The sequence below is a fragment of the Notolabrus celidotus genome, chromosome 9, assembly GCF_009762535.1.
Source record: "Notolabrus celidotus isolate fNotCel1 chromosome 9, fNotCel1.pri, whole genome shotgun sequence".
NCBI classification, from domain to species: Eukaryota; Metazoa; Chordata; class Actinopteri; order Labriformes; family Labridae; genus Notolabrus; species Notolabrus celidotus.
This window is the reverse complement of record NC_048280.1, coordinates 32,446,253-32,467,018: the sequence shown is the minus strand read 5'-3', so window position 1 is coordinate 32,467,018 and position 20,766 is coordinate 32,446,253. Positions and strand designations below refer to the sequence as shown.

Sequence of the window (20,766 nt, the reverse complement as noted above, 5' to 3'; positions counted from 1 at the left end):
CCCCGCAGTCTGGTCCATCAGTCGCAGGGCGTGGGTGGGGGGCGTGGCTGGGGGGAGTGGTCGGGCCGTCTGGGGGGGCGGGGGGGATTGGCCCTGCCGCCTCCGCCCTCCCCCCGCTCCGGCGCGCCGGTTGGCGGGCTCTGGTCCTGGTCCTGCCCGTCTGCCTGGCTGTCTGCTCCTGGTGCTGGGCCCCCTCGGCCCTGGTGGCTCCTTTGGCTCCGTCTTGGGGGGCTGTGGGGGCGGTGTTGTGGGGGTGTCCCTTGGGGGGGCTGCGGGATCTCTCCCCCCTCGCCCCCCTTTCCTCCTACTGGGTGACCTGGGGGTCGCCCTGGGTGCTCCGGCGGTACCTGTTTGCTTCCGGTCTGGGTCCTTGGCTTGTCCCCTGGCCTGGGTCTCCCGCGGCGGGTTGGGTCCTTCGGTCTGACTGCTCTCGCGGCCCGGGTGCCGGGCCGAACCGCTCGGCTGATCTGACCCAAGTGGTTTCATCTGCACCAGTGGTGGTCTTGTTACACAGATAGAACACAGCACGGCGGCAACCCTCTGCGACCCAAGCTTCAGTAATGATTGTGGACATAGGGTTGCTTAATCATTAGTATCACCCCACAGAGTTTTTGGAGTCATGGTGAGATGGTCCCTCTCCATCTAAGTGTGTTAGGTCTCTCTCTCCTTCTCTTTCCCTGAACCTTTGTATATCCTTATGTAATCTTTTTTTCACTTTCTCTTAATTTTATTTTTATTTTTTTTGGCCCACCTAGGTGTGCACGCCCTCTTTTACAGAACATGATATTAGCTGTCGAAGAAAGAAAGGAAGAGAAAAAAGAAAGAAAAGAGGAAAAAAAAAAAAAGAAAAAAAAAAGAAAAAGAAAGTTGTTATCCTTTAATTGAACTATAATAAAAAACTACTATTTCATGATATTCTAATCTTTTGAGATGCACCTATACATAATTATTAATTACAGTATTACATTATCCCTCTTATCCTGTCCCCTCTCTGGTTTTTGCTTCATGAAGCGACAAGTTTGGACCCACAGCAGACTCAAAGTAAATCTGTCTTTTATTTAGACCGATGTTTGTGTTCACTTCTTTTTTATCGCCTGTGGCCTGAACAAATCCTGAGCAGACACAAAGGAGGAATGAAGCCTCTGCTGCTGTGGCTCTGACACGCTGCTCACGCTACACCCTCCTGTGTAGGTGTTGGAGAGGACAGTCATATTTGCACAATCACAAGAGGTCTCTTATCAGATGGAGTTGGAACAAAACACAAAAGCTGATGTTTTTTCAGCATCAGATTTGGAGATGCTTTGTGAAAAATAACAACTTTAAATTAGAAAGAGGCAGGGGAGATTTTTTCTGATCATGCTGGATGGTCCCTGTGTTATTAACAACCACTCTCCTCTTCCTGTTACAACCTGCAGGCCAAAAAACAGCTGAAAATAGCAGGTTGCCCTCTCTCTGTGAAGAGGACAGGGCCAGGCACCTCCAGCGCTCTGCACACACACATTTTATCTCACACTGTATCGTGAATGATCGATAAAACTCAAACTGTAAATCATTACAGGCGTGGAGTAAGAGCGGGTGGGAGACCTGCAGCCTCTTGGAGGAGATATTGATGTTGTCACGGACGTCAAGTGAGAGCGGCGCAGGCTGACACCAGCAGATGTTTCTGTTTAACAGGATCTCAGTTTTTATAGTTTTTCTTAATTGTGTTTATACAGAAGGTTATCTTCACCACAGAGGGTGAAGGGACAATATGTTGAGCCCCTTTGTGCCGTATTATATTTGCAGAAATATGCAAATCAGGTTCCTCTTATCCTCAGCGGGCTCATGCTGCTTCTGCTTTACATAATCATGGGAGTGCAGGGAGGTGAGGAGAGGAGAAGTCAATAACTAATTTCTGCCTCCACTCTTCCCGCTGTGATATAGTGGAAGCTGTTTTCCTGCTGCTTTCAGCACTCCCTTGTGTTTTTCTGCATCAATCTGAATCCTTCCTCACGTCAGTCTTCACAAACAGGCCCAATTATACACGTTACAGTAGCATAAGTTCTGTTGACCACTCACTCTCTTTAGCTAAGCCAGCTGAAACTCATTTAGCTTGATTGTGTCAGAGTGTGCAGGTCGTTTTATCCTCTGATAATCTGCTCCATGGGTCATAACAGTGTTGCCAACTTAGCAACTTTGTCACTATATTTAATGAGTTTTCAGACCCCTCTAGTGACTCTTCTTCAAAAAATCTAGTGACTGACTCAGGGCAGGGGATGTTCACCTATCCACGTCCAGACTGCAATTTAAAAGTGCAATGCTCAAAGCCACCCTGATCCCACCTTGGCTTACAGTAAAATTATTACAAGAATCAGGAGAAGAAAGTTCATTTGTAGTTTGCATTTCATTTGAACATTATTTAGGTTTTTTTTTACTCACTTTTTGTCTCTCTTTGTGGCGTTACATGTCTCTCCTGCAGCGTCCATTACAATTTAAGCAAATGGTCAATTGTGCTAGTGACTTTAGGGACAGCCAATAGCTCCTTTCCTTACTGGGAAGTTGGCAACACTGGGTCCTCAAAGTATGTTATATGCTGAACAAGGAGTGGAGGTTAAGTTAGCAAAGACTTCTTTTAAAGTTTGATGTCTGGTAAAAGCTCACCACTCTTTCTGTGGTAACTGAGGTTGTAAGGCGAGAGGGTTGAAAGTAAGTTCACATAAGAGATGATTCAAATCACTGAAATGAAAAATGATTATTGATTCCCTTTATTAACAGCAGAGGGCGCTGTCTGCCTTTGACTTCTCTTGTTTGATGTTGTAACGTCTCTCAGGTTTGTAGCAGAAAGGAGGGGAACAGACTTATGTCACGTTCACACCAAGCGGCAAACTCCGGTCTCAAACGATGAAGCCCATGCGGAAGGGTTATGAACTGCAATACATTGAGAATCCACTTGAGGCTGGCTACAGAAACACCGGAAACCACATAGACATGAATGGGAAAAAGACGATCTTTGCATCATTAATAAACATGTTTACAGCCTGGTTCAAAAAACGGCTTGGCCCTACGAAGCTAATCTCTAATCGGCATACACTCTACCGGGGGTGAACGCAACGGCTCATAAGATATTAGGATTAAGAGTTTTTGCCCAAATAAGGACATGACTGACTTGACTCCCGGTTGGGAACACATAGCTGTTGACTAGGAGGCTCAAACTCCGCCCCTTTGCGTTACACTCTGCCTGGTTGAGTTCTGCATTTCCAATATGGCTGCTGCTGTCGATTGGCTTCAAAACAGCGCTCAGGAACAGATGGGTGACGTCACAGATAGTACGTCCATATTTTATACAGTCTATGGTTCACACCAGATGCAAACGATCGCGCTATTTACACAAATCTCGCCGCCTCAGATTCTCAGATGCCAACCTCCTGTCCCCTATCACCAAGTCCAAGCACCGCACCTTGGGGGACAGAGCCTTTACCATCGCTGCCCCCACTCTCTGGAACTCTCTCCCTCCACACATCCGTAACTCTGACTCTCTCCTCTCTTTCAAAAACCAACTCAAGACCTTCCTTTTCCAAAAAGCATACCACACATGACCTCTCCCCCCGCCCCACCTCTGTCCCTGTTTTGTTTGTTTTTATTTATGTGTTTCATTTTCTTTCTTTAGTTTTCATCTTATGTAAAGCAACTTTGAGTACTAAGAAAAGCGCTATAAAAATTCTATGAATTATTATTATTATTATTATTATTAAATCTGTTATTATCCATTCAGGTTGAGCTCACGGACATTGAATGGGAATCCGGTCATGCTAAAGGGGCAGTGCTAACTTCCTACTACAACCCATAGCTGGATACCAGTGTCAGTTTTTCACAAGTTACCAGATAATCCTCCTCACTCACTTTCCTCACAGTGAGCTCCTGTTTAATCCTGATCCCATAAAAAGTAAGTAGAGTCACAGAGTTTGGAGAAGCCAAATAGAGATATAATCAATGTGTCCCAAATATTCCAGATGAATTAATCTCAGCAGGTCCACACGTTACACCATACGTCACTGAGTGATCTGCACGCTGATTAGCTATCTGGAAATTGCCGCTTGACGGGGACAGAGTAAAAGTGGCGTCTTGTTGGACTATGTTCACCTCTGGATTAGTAGAAATTAAATAACAAACAAAGTGATGGACAAAATGTTGAACTTAAAGCATCTAAACCAACACACACAAACCTGATCATCACCTCATGCTGACTTTTTATTGTGTCTGTGCTTAAAGCTACACATTTCTAACAGGAGAAAACTAACCTTGAGGACATGGTGGTCATTCAACAACAATAGGAAAGTTTTTCTTTGCATTTGTTGAAATGTCTCAGTGAACCCAGTGATTCTGGACTTTTCACTCATGTTCCTGCATTCCTCCTGAGATTTAGTAACAGACGAGAGAGTCTGAATATTGAGTTTTTAGTCCGTGACCGTTGATTTGTTGTCCTGTCATCTTGTTGTCTTATCTGTGACACACCGTGTGGAGAAAAGCCAGGGTGTCACCTTTTTTTCAGCTGTCCAAAGAAGCATAATTAGCTTCAGAGCTGCATCAGTTTATGTGTGTACAAACATGTGTGTGTTTGTGTGTGTGGCATCCTGCAGACAACTCAACAAGTTGGGAAAGTTGGAATGACCTTGTGTTTCTCGCTCACTGTTTGGTAATAAATCTGTGGCCTGAGGCGTGGAGAAAGAAGACACATTGCCCGAGTCTTGGATTGTGAATCAAGGCACGCAGAGAGGTGCATATATAACCAGAGGGAGGAAGCAGAGATGTTCACTGAGTGTGTGAGATGCGCTCTCTGTCATGCTGCTGTGATTGTGGAGAATAAGATCAACCTTTTGGTCCGGATATGTATTTCTTCATAATTCTCAGGACATTGATAACAAAAGAAACCGTGGTGCTTTTCCAGGTTTCTGTCTTCGCCGCCTGAGGCCTCTTTTTTACAGGAACTGTTAAAAATGAAGTGATACAAAAATGACAACAGGTACATTTTGTTTTTGTATGTCTGTATGAAACCAGCTGACAGTGAGGTCTGTGGATTACTCAGAGTAACTTCTCTAGAACAAGAGTTGAGCTGTATCACGAGACACACGTGGGTTTCGTTAGCTTAGCATAGAACTCACAGCATCATAAAATGCCATTGACTGCATAAATAATGGACGTAGTATCCATGACGTCACTCATCTGTTTCTGAAGCACTGTTTTGAGGCCAATCGGCGGCGGCAGCCATATTGGAAATGCTGAACTCAACACTAACTGTCGAGCGAGTGTGACGTAAAGAGGCAGGCTTTGAGCCTCCTAGCCAACAGCTACAGTGTTCCCGCCTGTCAATCAAGAATCGTAATGGAAAACTCGTTATCTTAAAATTGACGCGTTAAAAAAAAATCCCACTGTACAGTGTGTGCCAATTGAGAAATGAGCTATCCAGACTACACTTGTTTTTTTTTAACCAGGCTGTAAACATGTTTATTTCTGCTGTAAAGATCTGCTTTTTTGAAATTGTATGTATGTGGTTTCCGGTACTTCCAGAACCAGCCTCAAGTGGACAACCGAGAAACTGCAGTTTTTAACACTTCCGCATTGGCTTCAATTCTCACGCCCGGAGGTTGCCTCTTGGTTGCGATCAGATATTTAATCAGGGGAGCTCATCCCAGCGCGTTGACTCATTCTGATGAATTAATAGCTTGTTTGAGGTTGTCATCATCATCCTCAGTGTCAGGGTCAGTTTTTCAAGCTGCTTCTGTTCCTTCCCTCAGAGGATTTCCACGTAATTCTAGATTCTGGACTAGAAGCACCAAAGTCCAAGCATGTCCACTTTCACAGCTGCTTGGAGAAAGCATTTAATTGAATTAAAATATCAACACTTAAAGGGATATTTCAGTTTTTTTGAAGTGGGGTCGTATGAGTTACAGTACACTATTGCTCCTGCTAGCTACAATGCGTGCCGGTGAGCTCTTCCCCTTTAATGAGAAAATTCCCAGAGGACCGGCAGGCAAGCTAGGCTACAGTTCTCTGCAGACGGGGTCACCTATTTCGTGTAATTTCGCCAAAGTTAAGAAAATATGTTCCAGGCACTCATCACGGTGCAAATGCATGCACTAGTAGAAAAAATTGGAGCCATTCAGTTTGCCGTCAGAAGCCCTCTTTGTTTTGGCACTATTTTCAGACGCACCTCGCAGACAGGTGTTCTTCCGCTGCATGAGCACGGATACACGCCGATCAGCTGTTTGGATTAACAAGCTGGTAGCAGGATCAAGTAGCAGTATCGGTCTTTAGAGTGAATTAAACTCACTTTTCTGCACATTTAAAAGATGGGACTTACCTGTCTTTATCCCGGCTGTTCAAACAAGCAAACCTCCTGTAAGGCAGGGAACTCTGGATGATGAGTGATGCAGGCTGGAGCCGTATGTGAGCCGCTGGTATCCTCTGATTCAGAAAGGTCCTGAAGTATTGTTGTCACTAAGTCCCTCTCCTGACAGCAGAAGCTCTCTGGGTTCGTTGGCATGGGCTCACAGTTTACACACCGGCACCACCAGGTAACGTGGGATCTCAGAACTTTCTCCCCTCTCTTCTTCGTTGGTACGCTGGGTCTGCATCTGGAGTTCTTCCTCTGTAAACTCTGGTTCATAGAGGGATCCTCTAGTGTCCACAGTAAACGGCATGTCATCGTCGCTGTCAGAATCACTCATTTTTGCAGTTTGTAGTTTTTGTTCCTAAAAGTGTCTGCTAAAAATGCTACATGCTTGTTGATCGAAACAGCTGATCGGCATGTATTTGTGCTCATGCAGCGGAAGAACGCAGGTCTTCGAGTTGCGTCTGAAAATAGTGCCAAAACAAAGAGGGTTCCTGACGGCAAACTGAATAGCTCAAATTTTTTCTACTGGTGCATGCATTTGCACCGTGATGAGTGCCAGGAACATCAACTTTAGCGTAATTACGGAAAATAGCCTAGCTTACCTGCCGGTCTTCTGGGAATTTTCTCATTAAAGGGGAGGAGCTCACTGGCACGCATTGTAGCTAGCAGGAGCAATAGTGTACTGTAACTCATACGACCCCACTTCAAAAAAACTGAAATATCCCTTTAATGTGCTGCAAAATTGATGCTACTGTAACAGATTAAATAAAGACTCAGCTCATTTAATAAGTGGTGGCCTCCATTTCCTGCACTAAAGTGTAGGCAAACATGCTGGCTTATTATCTAGAGCCTCTTTGAACTTATTATTTAACAAGTAACAGTAAAAATGTCTGGTGGCTGTCAATAGTTAAAAAAAAAGCCAGAAAAAGGATCTTTCAGACCAAGATTGACGTACAGAAACCTAACTAGTCTTGACTTTAGTGCAGCTAGTACAACATTTCCTCTACAGCAGACGAAGAGCAGCAACATTTTTTATTCACTCATATATAACTGTCACACAAAGTCTAAAATAATGTGTGCTAACAAGTACTTTCATACATGCCCTTTAAGGCAAACATCAATCGAGGCTCCATGTGACTTTTCACTTTGTCAGGATGGATGGAGGATGGTCTGTCTTTGCCTCAGGTTGTCACCCACTCTTCTGTGACTTCTGATTAATGATGCCCCTGTTGTGTTTCAGGTGGGTGACCAGATCCTGGAAGTGAACGGTCAGAGCTTTGTCACCATCTCCCACGATGAGGCGGTCCACATCTTGAAAACAGGACGCCACCTGCTGATGAAGGTGAGGGATGTGGGACGTCTGCCTCACGCTCGCACCGTGGTGGATGAGACAAAGTGGATCTGCAGTCAGGCCATCGCAGAGACCAGCGCCACGGTGAACCAGGGCATGGTAATCAGCCCCATTGTCAGTGCTGCAGTCCAGACCAGTGGCAGCACTTGCGGTTCAAGGTAAGAAACACAACGCGGGTCTGTTTGTGGTTCTGCAGCAGAGACATGAGGGTGTTTGAAAGCTGAGCTGTGGCGTCTCTTTCCACATGTGGGTTACAGATCAGGTTTAAACACAGAGACTAAAATAAACACAACATTTCTTTGGTTTGCATTATGTATGACCTTTTGTTTTGTTTTTTTTTTCAAATCAATGCAAGCTTTCCAAAAACTTGACCAGGGACCTTATTTTTCCCTGCACACATGGTCAGGTGGATTTCCATAATCACTCCCTTATCTTCAGAATATCAGTCATCTCACATCAGAGATGCCGTCGACACTCAAACATCAGAGGGTTTTAATTATCCATCCATCTATCCGTCCATTTTCCTCCCCCTAGCAGGGTGGGGTTTAGTTGGAAGCAGGCTAAGCAGGTTGAAACTTTTCCCAGCTCTAGGGTGTTCCCTGCCCAGATTTGGATGTATAATCCCTCCAGCTTGTTTTGGGTCTACCCTAGAGTCTCCTCCCAGTTTGACATGCCCAGAAACCCTCTAAAAGGAAAGCATCCAGAGGGCATCCTACCTCCTCCGCTGGCTCCTTTTGATGTAGAGAAGCTGAGCTCGTCTGGATGTCTGAGCTCCCGACCCTCTCTCTAAGGCTGAGCTCAGACACCCTTTATAGGAATCTCATTTCAGAACACACTGTGATTCTTTGGTCACTACCCAAAGCTCCTGACTTTAGGTGAGGGCTAGAATGTAGATGGAAAGTTGAGTCTAAAGCTTTACCTTCGGGCTCAGCTCCCTCTTCAACATGACGGTCTGGTCCGGTGCCTGCAGTGCTGCTGCTGATGAAACTCTGAGATCAGCTAGCTGGCTGAGAAGACTTTCACTGTTCTGGTTCAATCATAGTTCACTCTTATCATCCTGTAAACAAAACCTTGGTCATCATGTCTCTTAAGTTTTTTTGTGATTGTTACTTTTTCCATCTGGATACCAGTCTGACTTTCTAAAGTCACACCTGCGTCATTCCACACGTGAAAAATACACTCAAGTGTAACACAAACAGGGCTTGAGGCCATAAATGATGCATAAAGATATAACTTCATGTTTGACACAGCTTTAAGCCCCAGGTCAACCATGACGCTACACCCAGGTAGTGCACTCAGGAAGTTGTGATCCAGAGAATTAATGCACGTTCAATCCTCATGTCTATTTCATCAGCATGCAATTTCTACAGGTTTGAGCAATCAACTCCTCCTTCCAGTGTGTTCCTGACTAATTTCACCTTGTTTATATTCAGAGTATTGATCCTCTCATGTGTGCAGTGATGTATAAACATCAGGCGGTGTTGTTTACTGCATCTTTGGTGTCTCTGGAGTGCTGCATGAGGGAGATGATTTTTTCTGACTGCTGTAACAATCTAACAAGGGTTTCATGTAGTTTCATGATCCAGCTTCACACTACTGAGTCTTTATGGAGACTTTACAAAGTGAATCCATAACAACAAATGAACTACTGTCTTTTTTAATGCAATCTTTCCTCCATGTTTTATGAAAAACCGTTAGCCTTCAGCTCAACCTGCTGCTGATTGGTGTTCATTTTGGCAGCTATTTTAGATTTAGTCTTAGTCTTTAGACAAAAATGTCTGTTAGTTTTAGTCACATTTTAGTCTGTTCAACCCTTTTTAGTCTTAGTCTAGTTTTAGTCAATGAAAACTCAAAACATTTTAGTCTAGTTTTAGTCAGATTTTAGTCTTTGATCTTTGCCAAATCATTTTCTCTCTTTAAAATAATTCATGTAGTCCATCAGATATCAGTATCAAGGCTACCAAGTGTTCAAATAGTCAATATTTCACTCTTTTAACACTTTTGTGTAATATCTTAAGTTTAATGATTTAGCCTCTAACTGCTAAAAAGTAAAAAGTAAAAATTCTTGATGTGACTGTGAAGATGTTTTGATTCTCATGATTCAGATAAAAATGCCATGAACACAATAAAAGGGCTGTATTGCACTTTTACGACGGTCCCTGAATGCACCTGCACTGGACACTATCCAGCATATGATTGGGATTTCTGTATCGCTTTATGAAGCTTTTATTTTGGTACTTCAGCCAGGCGGCAGTGTGAATTTGTATTGGCCGCTGTTAGTACCAAAATAAGAGCTTCATAAAGTGATACAGACATCCAAACCATAGTCTGTCAGTATGACTCCTACGGGTTATAGCCGGACTGCCCGCTGTAAAAATGCTGGATAGGCCGTTTTGGAGGGATTTCACAATGCTCAGAGACAGAACTGACCCAGTCTATGGTACGGACAAGCTAAGTTGCTATTGCTAAGTCTGTATCGCTTTATGAAGCTTTAATTTTGGTATTTCTGCCGGGCGGTAGTGTGAATCTGCATATCAGCTAAATATGTAGGATCTCAGAGCAACATTTAACATTTAGATTTAAGATTTAAGATTTATATTTATATTTAGCATTTAGCTTTATATTTAACATTTAGATTTATATTTAAAATGTATATTTAGCATTTATATTTATATTTAATATTTAGACTTACATTTAACATTTAGATTTAGATTTAACATTTAGATTTAATATTTAGATTTACATTTAACATTTAGATTTATATTTAGCATTTGGATTTAACAATTATTTTAACTCGATATATTTTTCCCAGCAAAATTAAATGTTAAGAAGATCACAAGTATTCCTCTAAACGTGATAAAAAAAAGTCACTTTAAAATTAACTAAATTTTTATGATGTTTTGGAGCTAAATGTGGAGAAATGTTGCTGTTATTTTCGGTGTGCACAACTTTACAAACGACGCCCCATAACTAAATGCCTGGTGTCTGGTGTATCAACAAACTGGATTAAATCAAGCTCTACACGCGGAGCTTTTCATGGTGATGGCGGCAAAAACGTCAAATATTAAACAGACGTCCCTCGGTTGTGTCTTTGTCACTAAGGCACACGGGGAGGTATAAATCATCAATGAAGAGGAGACAGATGCATGGAGCCAGAGACAGCTGGATCACACAGCTCCTGCTGCAGATGGTGACCAAGCTAACACTGCTAACCCTCAGATAATAACTCAGCCTGTCACAGGAACGCATCACTTTAACTTTAAAGATTAGACGCACAGCGGGGGAAACATGGACTCTTAAAGGTGACATATCATGCAAAATGAACTTTTTAATGGTTCTCTACCTGAAATATGTGTCCCTGGCATGTCTACAGACCCCCCGAAAATGAAAAGAATCCATTCTGCCCACTCAGCCCATAGTCTGTATAAAATACAACTCAACCCCTCCTCCGTTTTTCATTCCCTGCACATGTGTGCTAACAAGGAGCTTAGGAGGGAGGCATGCTAGTTGTAGGCTGTATTAATAAACACAAAGGTCGGTTTTACTCCCCACGTCTGCAGATTTGAAGATCTAGTGGAGGATTTTCATTTTTCATGGATAAGTGCTAGCGCTAGTTAGCATAGCCACATAGCTACATGTTCGTAGCTGTGTACCAAGACACACGTCGACATACTGACAAATAAAACAACAAGAAACACTAAATCTGTGACCAATGGTTCAGAGAGGTCCTGCTGCAGGCGCCTCTCCGTCAGGATCAGATTCTGGATCAAATTCAGAGGGTTGAAGTAACGCAGGTCTGTGAGCAGCCAACATGTAAACATTAGATCAACGTGCTGGGCAGCCGAGGCCACATCCACTTCCTGAGGGGGCGTGGTCAGAGAGTTCATTCTCATTTAAAGGCACAGACACAGAAAACAGACTGTTCTGAACAGGTCTGAAAAAGTGGGGTTTACAGGCAGACCAAAATCTGTTTTCAAAGTGTTTTTTTGAGCAATAAACTTTAAAGACATGTTTTGGGGACCTCTTGGACCAATATATGTTGACGAAAAAGAGCATAATATGTCACCTTTAATGTCCGATGGTCCGCCACTGAAGTTTTCATCTTGTCATCGTCTCATCATCGATCACTGAACATACGTTCGTCAGAGTTTTTATTATCAGTGATGCAGTTTAGCGCGTCTTAGTCTCGTTTTCGTCATGAAAAAATAGTCGTTGACGAACATATTTCATCATCAATTTTCGTTAACGAAATGAACACTACTGCTGATGCATTGAGTTTTGCTCAAATAACCAACCACAGCCTTTGTTACAAATGTTCTACCAATCAGATGCTCTGTTAGGAAAGTGAGGCAGTGTCTTATCAGTGAATTTATTACAACGCAGAAAACTAGTAATGACTAGAACAGCCGACATGTCATGAAAAACATGTACATTTGGGTATCTTTGGAATGAGCACGCTCAGTGTGAATTAGCATTGATTGCAACTTACTTTAGTTTCACTCAGTTATAATGTCTCAAAAACTGAGCATAAGGGATGTCAATTTATTGCTCACAGTGGATGTTTCATTAAAATCAATATGAGCCTTTTAACATCACAGCTTGCTCTGGGACTTTTTCTTGATTGCTGCCACTAATTCAGATGTTTAATGTCCGAACAATCGCAGAGAAGCCGAGCACATTCCTGGAGAGAGCTGAGCAATTTGATGGTTAGACTCTTTAACTCTGCAGTGCAGCTCGAGTACCATCACCCATGATTATAATGGTTTTCCATATGATTCTATCGCATGAGAAAAATGATTACTGATGTGTAAAAGTGAAAGGAAAAAAACACGGTACTTCAGTTCATAATACCAGAAATGCTGCCATATGGTCTTACTGGGATGAAATCTCATCTGAAGGAAGCTCCATCACTGAGGGTGGGCTCTGTTTAGGAGGTCCATGACATGAAGGATTATGTTTGACAGCAGAGCAACGTGGAGACATCCCCTTTTCCTCCTCCCTCCCCCCTGCCCTCCTCCATCTGTCTCCCTGCTTTAATGGAGCTGGCTCTGATTGAGAATTTGGGGAGGTATAAATTCCTCCACCTGCTGCTTGAAACCACACAGGGTGTTTCTCAGCCCCACACTCTGTTATCTGTGCAGCCTCAGGGCCGACCCGGCTTTAATGTGCTGTGTTTTAAATGTTTAACATGCATCAGAGTCAATGAGACATATTTTTCCAGCCTTTTACTTTGTGTTGCTCTCACTTCTTTCTTCAATATGACATGTACTCCTTTCTTCTGTGTTGCAGACCGTCCTCAGCCAGAGCTACACCTGTTCTAGGAAAGGTAAGAATGACAGCCATGCACATCTAGCCTCTGCAAACACATACACACTGAACACAGAACAGTTCTACCGAGAAATCTCTGCATCAGTGTTATCAGCTCACAGCTCAAACAGCTCACAGCTCAAAACCAGAATCCCTGATGGTATGGGGATCATAAGAGTCCATGGCATGGGTAGCTTACACATCTGTGAAGGCTCCATTAATGCTGAACAATGTTTACAGGTTTAGGGGGAACATATGCTGCCATCCAGACAATGCCTTCTTCAGGAAGACTTTGCATATTTCAGCAAGACAACGCCAAACCACATTCTGCAGGTATTACAACAGCATGGCTCTGTAGTAGAAGAGTCCAGGTGTTAAACTGGCCTGCCTGCAGTCCTGACTTGTCCCCCTTTGAAAACATTTGGAGCATCATGAAACTGAAAATACGACAAAGGAGACCCTGAACTGATGAGCAGCTGAAATCCTCTATCAGGCAAAAATGGGACAACATTTCACTTTAAACTCCAGAGACTGGTGATGATTTGGAAACCATCAAATTCTGCTTTTATTAACATTTAACACAGCCTCCTAACTTTTTTTCTGATTGGATTTGCACAACTTTCAAAGTTTTATAAATGTTCCTCATTCTCTGCACATATTTCACATAATTTGCATTAATTTTAAAATATGTGAATAAAACATTTAAACATTTTCTCATCTTTAAGCTCTGTTCAAGTTTCCCAATGATCAACATCTTTTATGCCTCCATGGTATCATTCAATTTTTTAGAACTGTTAAAAATTGTAGAAAGTAAAAAAGTCAATTTTGTTAATTTTAAGTTTTTTTTTAATTCAATTTGAAAATTATCACAGATATTTGTGATCCTCTCATTTATTAACACCTTTTTGGAATAACTTAAAAACACTCACTGCACTCAGGTTTTTCACAGTTATTTAAAATGTTTGGATCAATGATACTTTGGTGTTAATAAAATAAAGTTTTTATACCATGTTAGATGATGACAATAAGATGTGCACAAGAGCAAAGTTTACGTCTCAGTGTTGTTTGCAGCAAATACATTTCACTCGGTCACACATTAACACTAGATGTCTCGAGGAGTATGGTATGGTGGCCTGGCGAGCTCTGACTGAAATGATTGTTTTTGGAGCCAAGGAAGAAAGGTTAAAGGTTATTGCTCAGCTCCAATCTGCACAGATTAAAAGTTCAAACCAACCCAGAAACCTTGGTGTAATCTTAGACTCAGACCTTAATTTCAGCAGCCACATTACGACAATTACAAAGTCAGCCTTCTATCACCTTAAGAATGTATCAAGGATTAAAGGATTTATGTCTCAGCAGGATGCAGAAAAACTTGTCCATGAATAATGCATTTATCTTTGTAACGGTGTCTTTACAGGACTCCCTAAAAAGTCCATCAGACGGCTGCAGCTCATACAGAATGCTGCTGCTCGAGTCCTAACAAGGACCAAAAAAGTAGACCACATCACTCCAGTTCTTAGATCCCTACACTGGCTTCCTGTCTGTCAGAGAATAGACTTTAAAATCCTGCTGATGGTTTATAAAGCACTGAATGGTTTAGGCTGATCTGCTACTACTTTATGAACCACCTCGACCTCTGAGGTCCTCAGGTACTGGTCTGCTTTCAGTTCCAAGAGTCAGAACGAAACATGGTGAAGCAGCGTTTAGTCATTATGCACCACATATCTGGAACACACTCCCTGAAAGCTGCAGGTCCGCTCCAACTCTCACCTCTTTTTAATCAAAGATTAAGACTTTTTTATTTGCCACTGCCTTCCTATCTTAGCTTATTCTAACTCACTTTAACCTAATTTTATTTTTAACATATTTCTAATTTTCCTTTTCTTTTCTGGTTTATTATATTTGTCATTTTTAATTGTGTTCTTTTATGCTTGTCTGAATGTTTCCAATGCTTTTAATGCTTTAATGTAAAGCATTGAGTTGCCCTTGTGTATGAAATGCGCTATACCAGGGGCGTTAAACTCATTTCAGTTCAGGGGCCACATACAGCCCAAGTTGATCTGAAGTGGGCCGGACCAGTAAAATCATAACATAACATCATAACAGAGGGCAAATCTGAAACAGTAGTTACTTTTATTGAAAAATTGCAGTTAGTGTCTTCTCTTTAATTTTTTCACCTTGCAAAGTCGTTATGCGGGCCAGATTGGGTCCTCTGGCGGGCCGGTTTTGGCCCACGGGCCGCACGTTTGACACCCCTGCGCTATACAAATACAGTTGCCTTGCCTTGCCTTACCTAGGATACATATTCAAAAACACAACAAATTAGGAAAGCATCCTCACTCATTTCACACATGGAGATTCAGAGTTAGTGACATGCAGACAGACAGAGGAGAGAGAGGTCAAGACAGGATCCCAGTGTATCTGATCCTGCAGGCAGTCTAAGCCTATAGCAGCGTAACTAAGAGCAGGTCCAAGCCTGAGCCAATCCTTACTACCTTAAGCTTTACCAAAAAGGAACTCTGAATAGTAGAGAGGGCGTTTGCTTCCCAGACTCTGACTGGTAGATGATTCCAAAGGATAGGGGCCTGATAACTGAAGGCTCGACCTCCCCTACTACTTTTTGAGACTGTAGGTACACTCAAAGAAATAATTTGTTGGGTGAACGTAATAAAATTATGGAAAGAATTTCCACCTCATTAAAATGTTTTCATTTAGCAAGACACAATTTTGTTGAACCAACTAATTGTAAATATGTTGAGTGAACATAAAGTATTGACGTTACCATTACTCATTTGCAATGTTTGGGTCCAACTTAGTTTTAAATGGTACAATAACACTTATTAATCATGCTGACTGAACAAAACTAAAGTAAGTTCAATCCATTCATTATCTTGACTGCTTATCCCGTTTGGGGTTATGGGGAGCTGACTTCGGGCAGGAGGCAGACAACTATTCATGCACACACACACCTATGGGCAGTTTACAGAGACCAATTAACCTGGTGAGCATGTTTTTTTTAATGTGGGAGGAAACCGGAGTACCCGGAGAGAACCCATGCATGCACAAGGGAAGCATGCAAACTCCACACAGAAAGGCACCTGACTCAAACCTGGAACCTTCTAACTTTGAGGCAACAGCGCTACCTACTGCACCACCGTGCAGCCCGTATGTTCAATCATCAGAAATGATTTGAACTGTGAGACCAAACTTTTTATCATGTGAAAATAAACTCTCAAATAGTAATTATTGAGAAAATAAGACATTTTTGACATATCAAGACGGTTTACATTTAGCAGTTTAAACATGCCGACTTAGTTTACCTCCAGTTGGTGTCAAGTTTGGAAAAAGACCACAAACAGACTGGGTTTGTTGGAATAGAACTCTAACCCCAGAGAAGGCAAACAATGACAAACAAAAAATATGGATCTTGACTTGGTAACCTTTAAAATAAGTTCTTACTGATTAAGACATTTCTCCACCGTAGATATCGCACGTTACTGCCACCTTCTGCTCTGGAGAGGTACTGCAGATGGGATTCCTACCTAAACCCTTTAGGTTGTGTGGACATATAGCGATCTTGTAGTTTTAAAAATTTTGCATTTCATGTTAAAACTACATGAATTAGAAATGTTTAACCACTAAACATGAATTAATATAATAGAAGCTATATGTCATACTTATGTTGATAAAACAGACACCCATGTTGGTTTTTTTGAGTGTACGAGGACCATGCTGGGAGCATAGTGTTCTGGAAAGTAATAAATGATAAAGGTATAAAGAAGGTTGACTTCTCTGGACAGCTTGCATTCAGACATACAGATGAAAGCCCAGTAGTGATGGCTTATCAATTTGATGTCTAGCCACAGTGTAAAGTAGAGTTAGATACATTTTAAACATGGTTTGATATTTTGTTGAATTTTAACGTTATCTTTTTACTGGCAAACATCAACCTGACAAAGAGATATTGCTTTCAAAATTGCAGCCTGTCTTTTTAAAATTATTCCCACTGCGTGTAGAGATGTGATGGACAAGACCTGACATGAGAATTATGAAGCTTCTTACTCTCTGCTAAGTGTATGTCTGAATTGTTGACAGGGCCCAGCTACCTGCCTCTCCTGCAGTCAGTCAAACTGAGCTAAACCCCCTTTTCCTGTGGTCACTTTGCGCAAATACCTGGAGAGGTGTTTTTATGGACCAGGATCTCTGGATTTCACCCTGCTTAAAAGATTAATTTGTTTTTTATCTTCTTTCTGTGAGGCTGCTGCCTCACTTCTTTTGTAAACATGAGCTGTCAGTCCACCTTTGTGCAGATATTTGCATTTTATGTTGTGAATTTATGTCACGTTTTAGACTGAGCTCATTCTGCTCAGCTTGTTTGTTGTTGGGTCTATCCACCACAGTGTCTCAATATTGGTTTTATAAGGCCAAACATAAATCTGTTTGAGCACTACAAACTCTGTAGTAGGATGTTTGTACGCAGGCTTTAGGGACTGCAAACTAAGACTTTTTATCAACTTATGGTCTGTAAAGAGGAAGTAAAACAAGAACTTGTGTGGTGCTTCATTCACATCTCTTCCCCTCTTACATTCTGACTCAGCATTAGCAAAACTATTTTGTGTTAAACTTTGAAGCAGATAAATAGCTTTGTAGTGACTTTTAAAGAACCAATACCAAGTTCTGCCTTATCACACAGGACCCAGATGCAGACTCCACTCCTCAGTGCAGACAAAAAGGAGAAAAAATGCTTATGATCGTAACAGAATAATTGCAAAGCACAGGTTGGAGCACAACATCACAAAAGCATAGCTAAACAAGGGTAATACATAGAAACAACTTGTAGTCATTTGACTTTTATTTTGGAGTAATGACAAATATTACTCCAAAGACAAATATCAAGTTAAAAAGTTTGCAAAGTTTCAGATAGTGAGGTAAATGTGTGTTGGAGTAATCCCAGGATGACACACCTGACCGCTTGTTCAAAAGGTCACAAAAGCCACGCAAGATTTGCTTAAACCAGGACATCACTGATTGGTGGATCTCCTTCAAAGAGCGTGATAAATTTAACACCTACCAAAGAAAAATCCTTCTCTCTGGGATTTTCCTGTTGTTCCCTTGCCAAACGTTTGGGATCAGATTCAGGGTCCAAAACATACCCCTGTACTTCATAATTTGTCATCTCAAATAGAGAAACACTGGTTAACTTAATGACAAAGACTTTGTGTTGTTGCAACAGTAGAGGAGGCTACTGGAGAGATAGCTAATTGGAAGAAATTGGGCTCGTAGAAGAGGAGCCTTAAAGAGAGTAGGTTGAGACTGAAGCAGAAATAACACTGAGATAAATGAAGAGTTATTTGAGCTGTAAATCATGTAAATCTGTTATGGAGGACACAGAAGGACAATTTAAAAACCCAAGGATAAGCATAACACTACGTCTTTAAAGAGACTGTTTTTTTTGTGGGGTTGTATGAGGTTCTTGTCAATAGTAAGCAGATTACCAACAGGGTAGCCTGGATAGTCTAGCCCTCTTTAAGCCTGAAAGGTAACATAGTATGCTCTTTTTCATCAAAATATATTGGTCTAAGAGGTCCCCAAAACATGTCTTTAAAGTTTATTGCTCAAAAAAACACTTTGAAATCAGATTTTGGTCTGCCTGTAAACCCCTCTTTTTCAGCCCTGCTCAGAACAGGCTGTTTTCTGTGTCTGTGCCTTTAAATGACAATGAGCTCTCTGACCACGCCCCCTCAGGAAGTGGATGTGGCCTCAGCTGCCCAGCACGTTGATCTAATGTTTACATGTTGGCTGAATATACACGGCTGCTCACAGACCCGCGTTACTTCAACCCTTAGAACTTGATCCAGAATCTGATCCTGACAGAGAGGCGCCTGCAGCAGGACCTTTCTGATTGATTAGTCACAGATTTAGTGTTTCTTGTTGTTTTATTTGTCAGCATGTCGACGTGTGTCTTAGTACACAGCTACGAACATGTAGCTATGTGGCTATGCTAACTAGCGCTAGCACTTTTCCATGAAAAATAAAAATCCTCCACTAGATCTTCAAATCTGCAGACGTGGGGAGTAAAACCGACCTTTGTGTTTATTAAGACAGCCTACAACTAGCATGCCTCCCTCCTGAGCTCCTTGTTAGCACACATCTGTGCAGGTAATGAAAAACAGAGGAGGAGTTGAGTTGTATTTTATACAGTCTATGGGCTGAACAAGCTTCGAGCTCTGACTTACGTCACAGACCGGATGGCGTTGTGACGTATGAAAAACACTGAAAACTGAAACGGCTGGTTTCAGCACACATTTACAGAAAGGTGGAGAAATCAGAACAGGGGCAGAATGGATTCTTTTCATTTTCAGGGGGTTTGTAGACATGCCAGGGACACATATTTCAGGTAGAGAACCATTAAAAAGTCGATTTTGCATTATATGTCACCTTTAACAAAAAGTTACGTTAAAGGCTTTAAGTCAACCAAAAGTGGGCATTGCTTTAACCTGATGTAAATATGCCATACATTAATGAAACGTTCCAATGTAAAAAAAATAATTTGATTAACTTCAGTATTAATGAAGCATACTGAATATTCACTAATGTGAAGCTGCACCATCTGCAGGTGCAGCTGGATCTGTAGGCCAACAGCGCCCTTTGTTCTTATTCTAGTAAATGCTTAACTTTAGATTAGCTTTCGTGTCAGTTTTAGTTTTCTCTGACTTTAAATGTGAAGGCCGTGATATAAGACAAGGACAGATTGAGTACACAGACATGTGATGACACATACTGCCATCTGTTGATGTCAAAATACTGAGGGTAGATTTTATACTCTCCCAAAACTCTTGGCATGGGTGTGAAATTAATTAAATAAGATGAGGAGACATTTCCGTTCCTCTTTCCTCTAAGTCTTATTTTTCTTTTCAGATAATGTGTTTTCAAACACACTTTTAACTGTGTTATGTCAAATGAGTCAGTTTACAGCATGGTGGGGAAAAAAAACACCTTCCTTTTTCTATTTTTAGCCATGCCCGTGATGAATGATGCATTTGACTGCTACAAAGTCACTGAAAGACTGAAACTTTACTTTACATGTACAAGAGAAAATCAGCAAAGAGATGAAATGTAACACTTTGTCCACAGGGGGCGCCAAAATCAACACAAACAGACAGTTCCTTACAGGAGCTTTAACCATAGGCTGAATCATTTAACATGGAGCTCTGTGGGGATTGACTCACCTTTGGGGCCAGCCCCAAGTGGACGCTCACCGTACTGCGTTTTTTGACATTTCTGTGTTAGCTTTGATGTTCCCATTGCAAGGAGTTGAAGTTTATAATTTTAGAACTAACAAAGGAGTAAAGAGTGCAAAAATCGGGATCAGGATACATGCAATCAAAGAGAAGCAAGAAAATTACAAGGCACTCTCTTGTAAGGAGGTAAACGTCCTTCATTTTCATGTCCACCTTTATAACAAACTTTGATGTGTTTTGCATCAAGTCTTCAACAGGAAGTATAAAACAACAGAGCTAAAGTGGATGGACATGATGTAGTGTTGGTGCCATCTCTATGAATATTTAACACTCTGATGTAACTGTTATGGTAATTCTTTGCACTCTTTATTATTAAACCCTTTTACTCCCCCCTTCCCTCCCCCTGCTGTCCCCTTTGTTAAACCATCCTCATTGACACTGTAAACAGCTAAGCTAATATGTGCACAAAGACAACAGTGTGCATCAAAGGCTCTGCT

The 20,766-nt window shown here is 41.7% G+C and overlaps 1 protein-coding gene across 1 annotated transcript in view; it reads left to right on the top strand.

Moving 5' to 3' along the window:
• LOC117819034 (whirlin-like) overlaps positions 1 to 20,766 on the top strand; it is a 171,686-nt gene that overhangs the window by 104,591 nt on the left and 46,329 nt on the right. The window contains exons 5-6 of the mRNA XM_034692232.1: positions 7,611 to 7,879; positions 13,011 to 13,047. Of these exons, the coding sequence (XP_034548123.1) occupies positions 7,611 to 7,879; positions 13,011 to 13,047 (306 nt within the window). The remainder of the gene's footprint in view (positions 1 to 7,610; positions 7,880 to 13,010; positions 13,048 to 20,766) is intronic.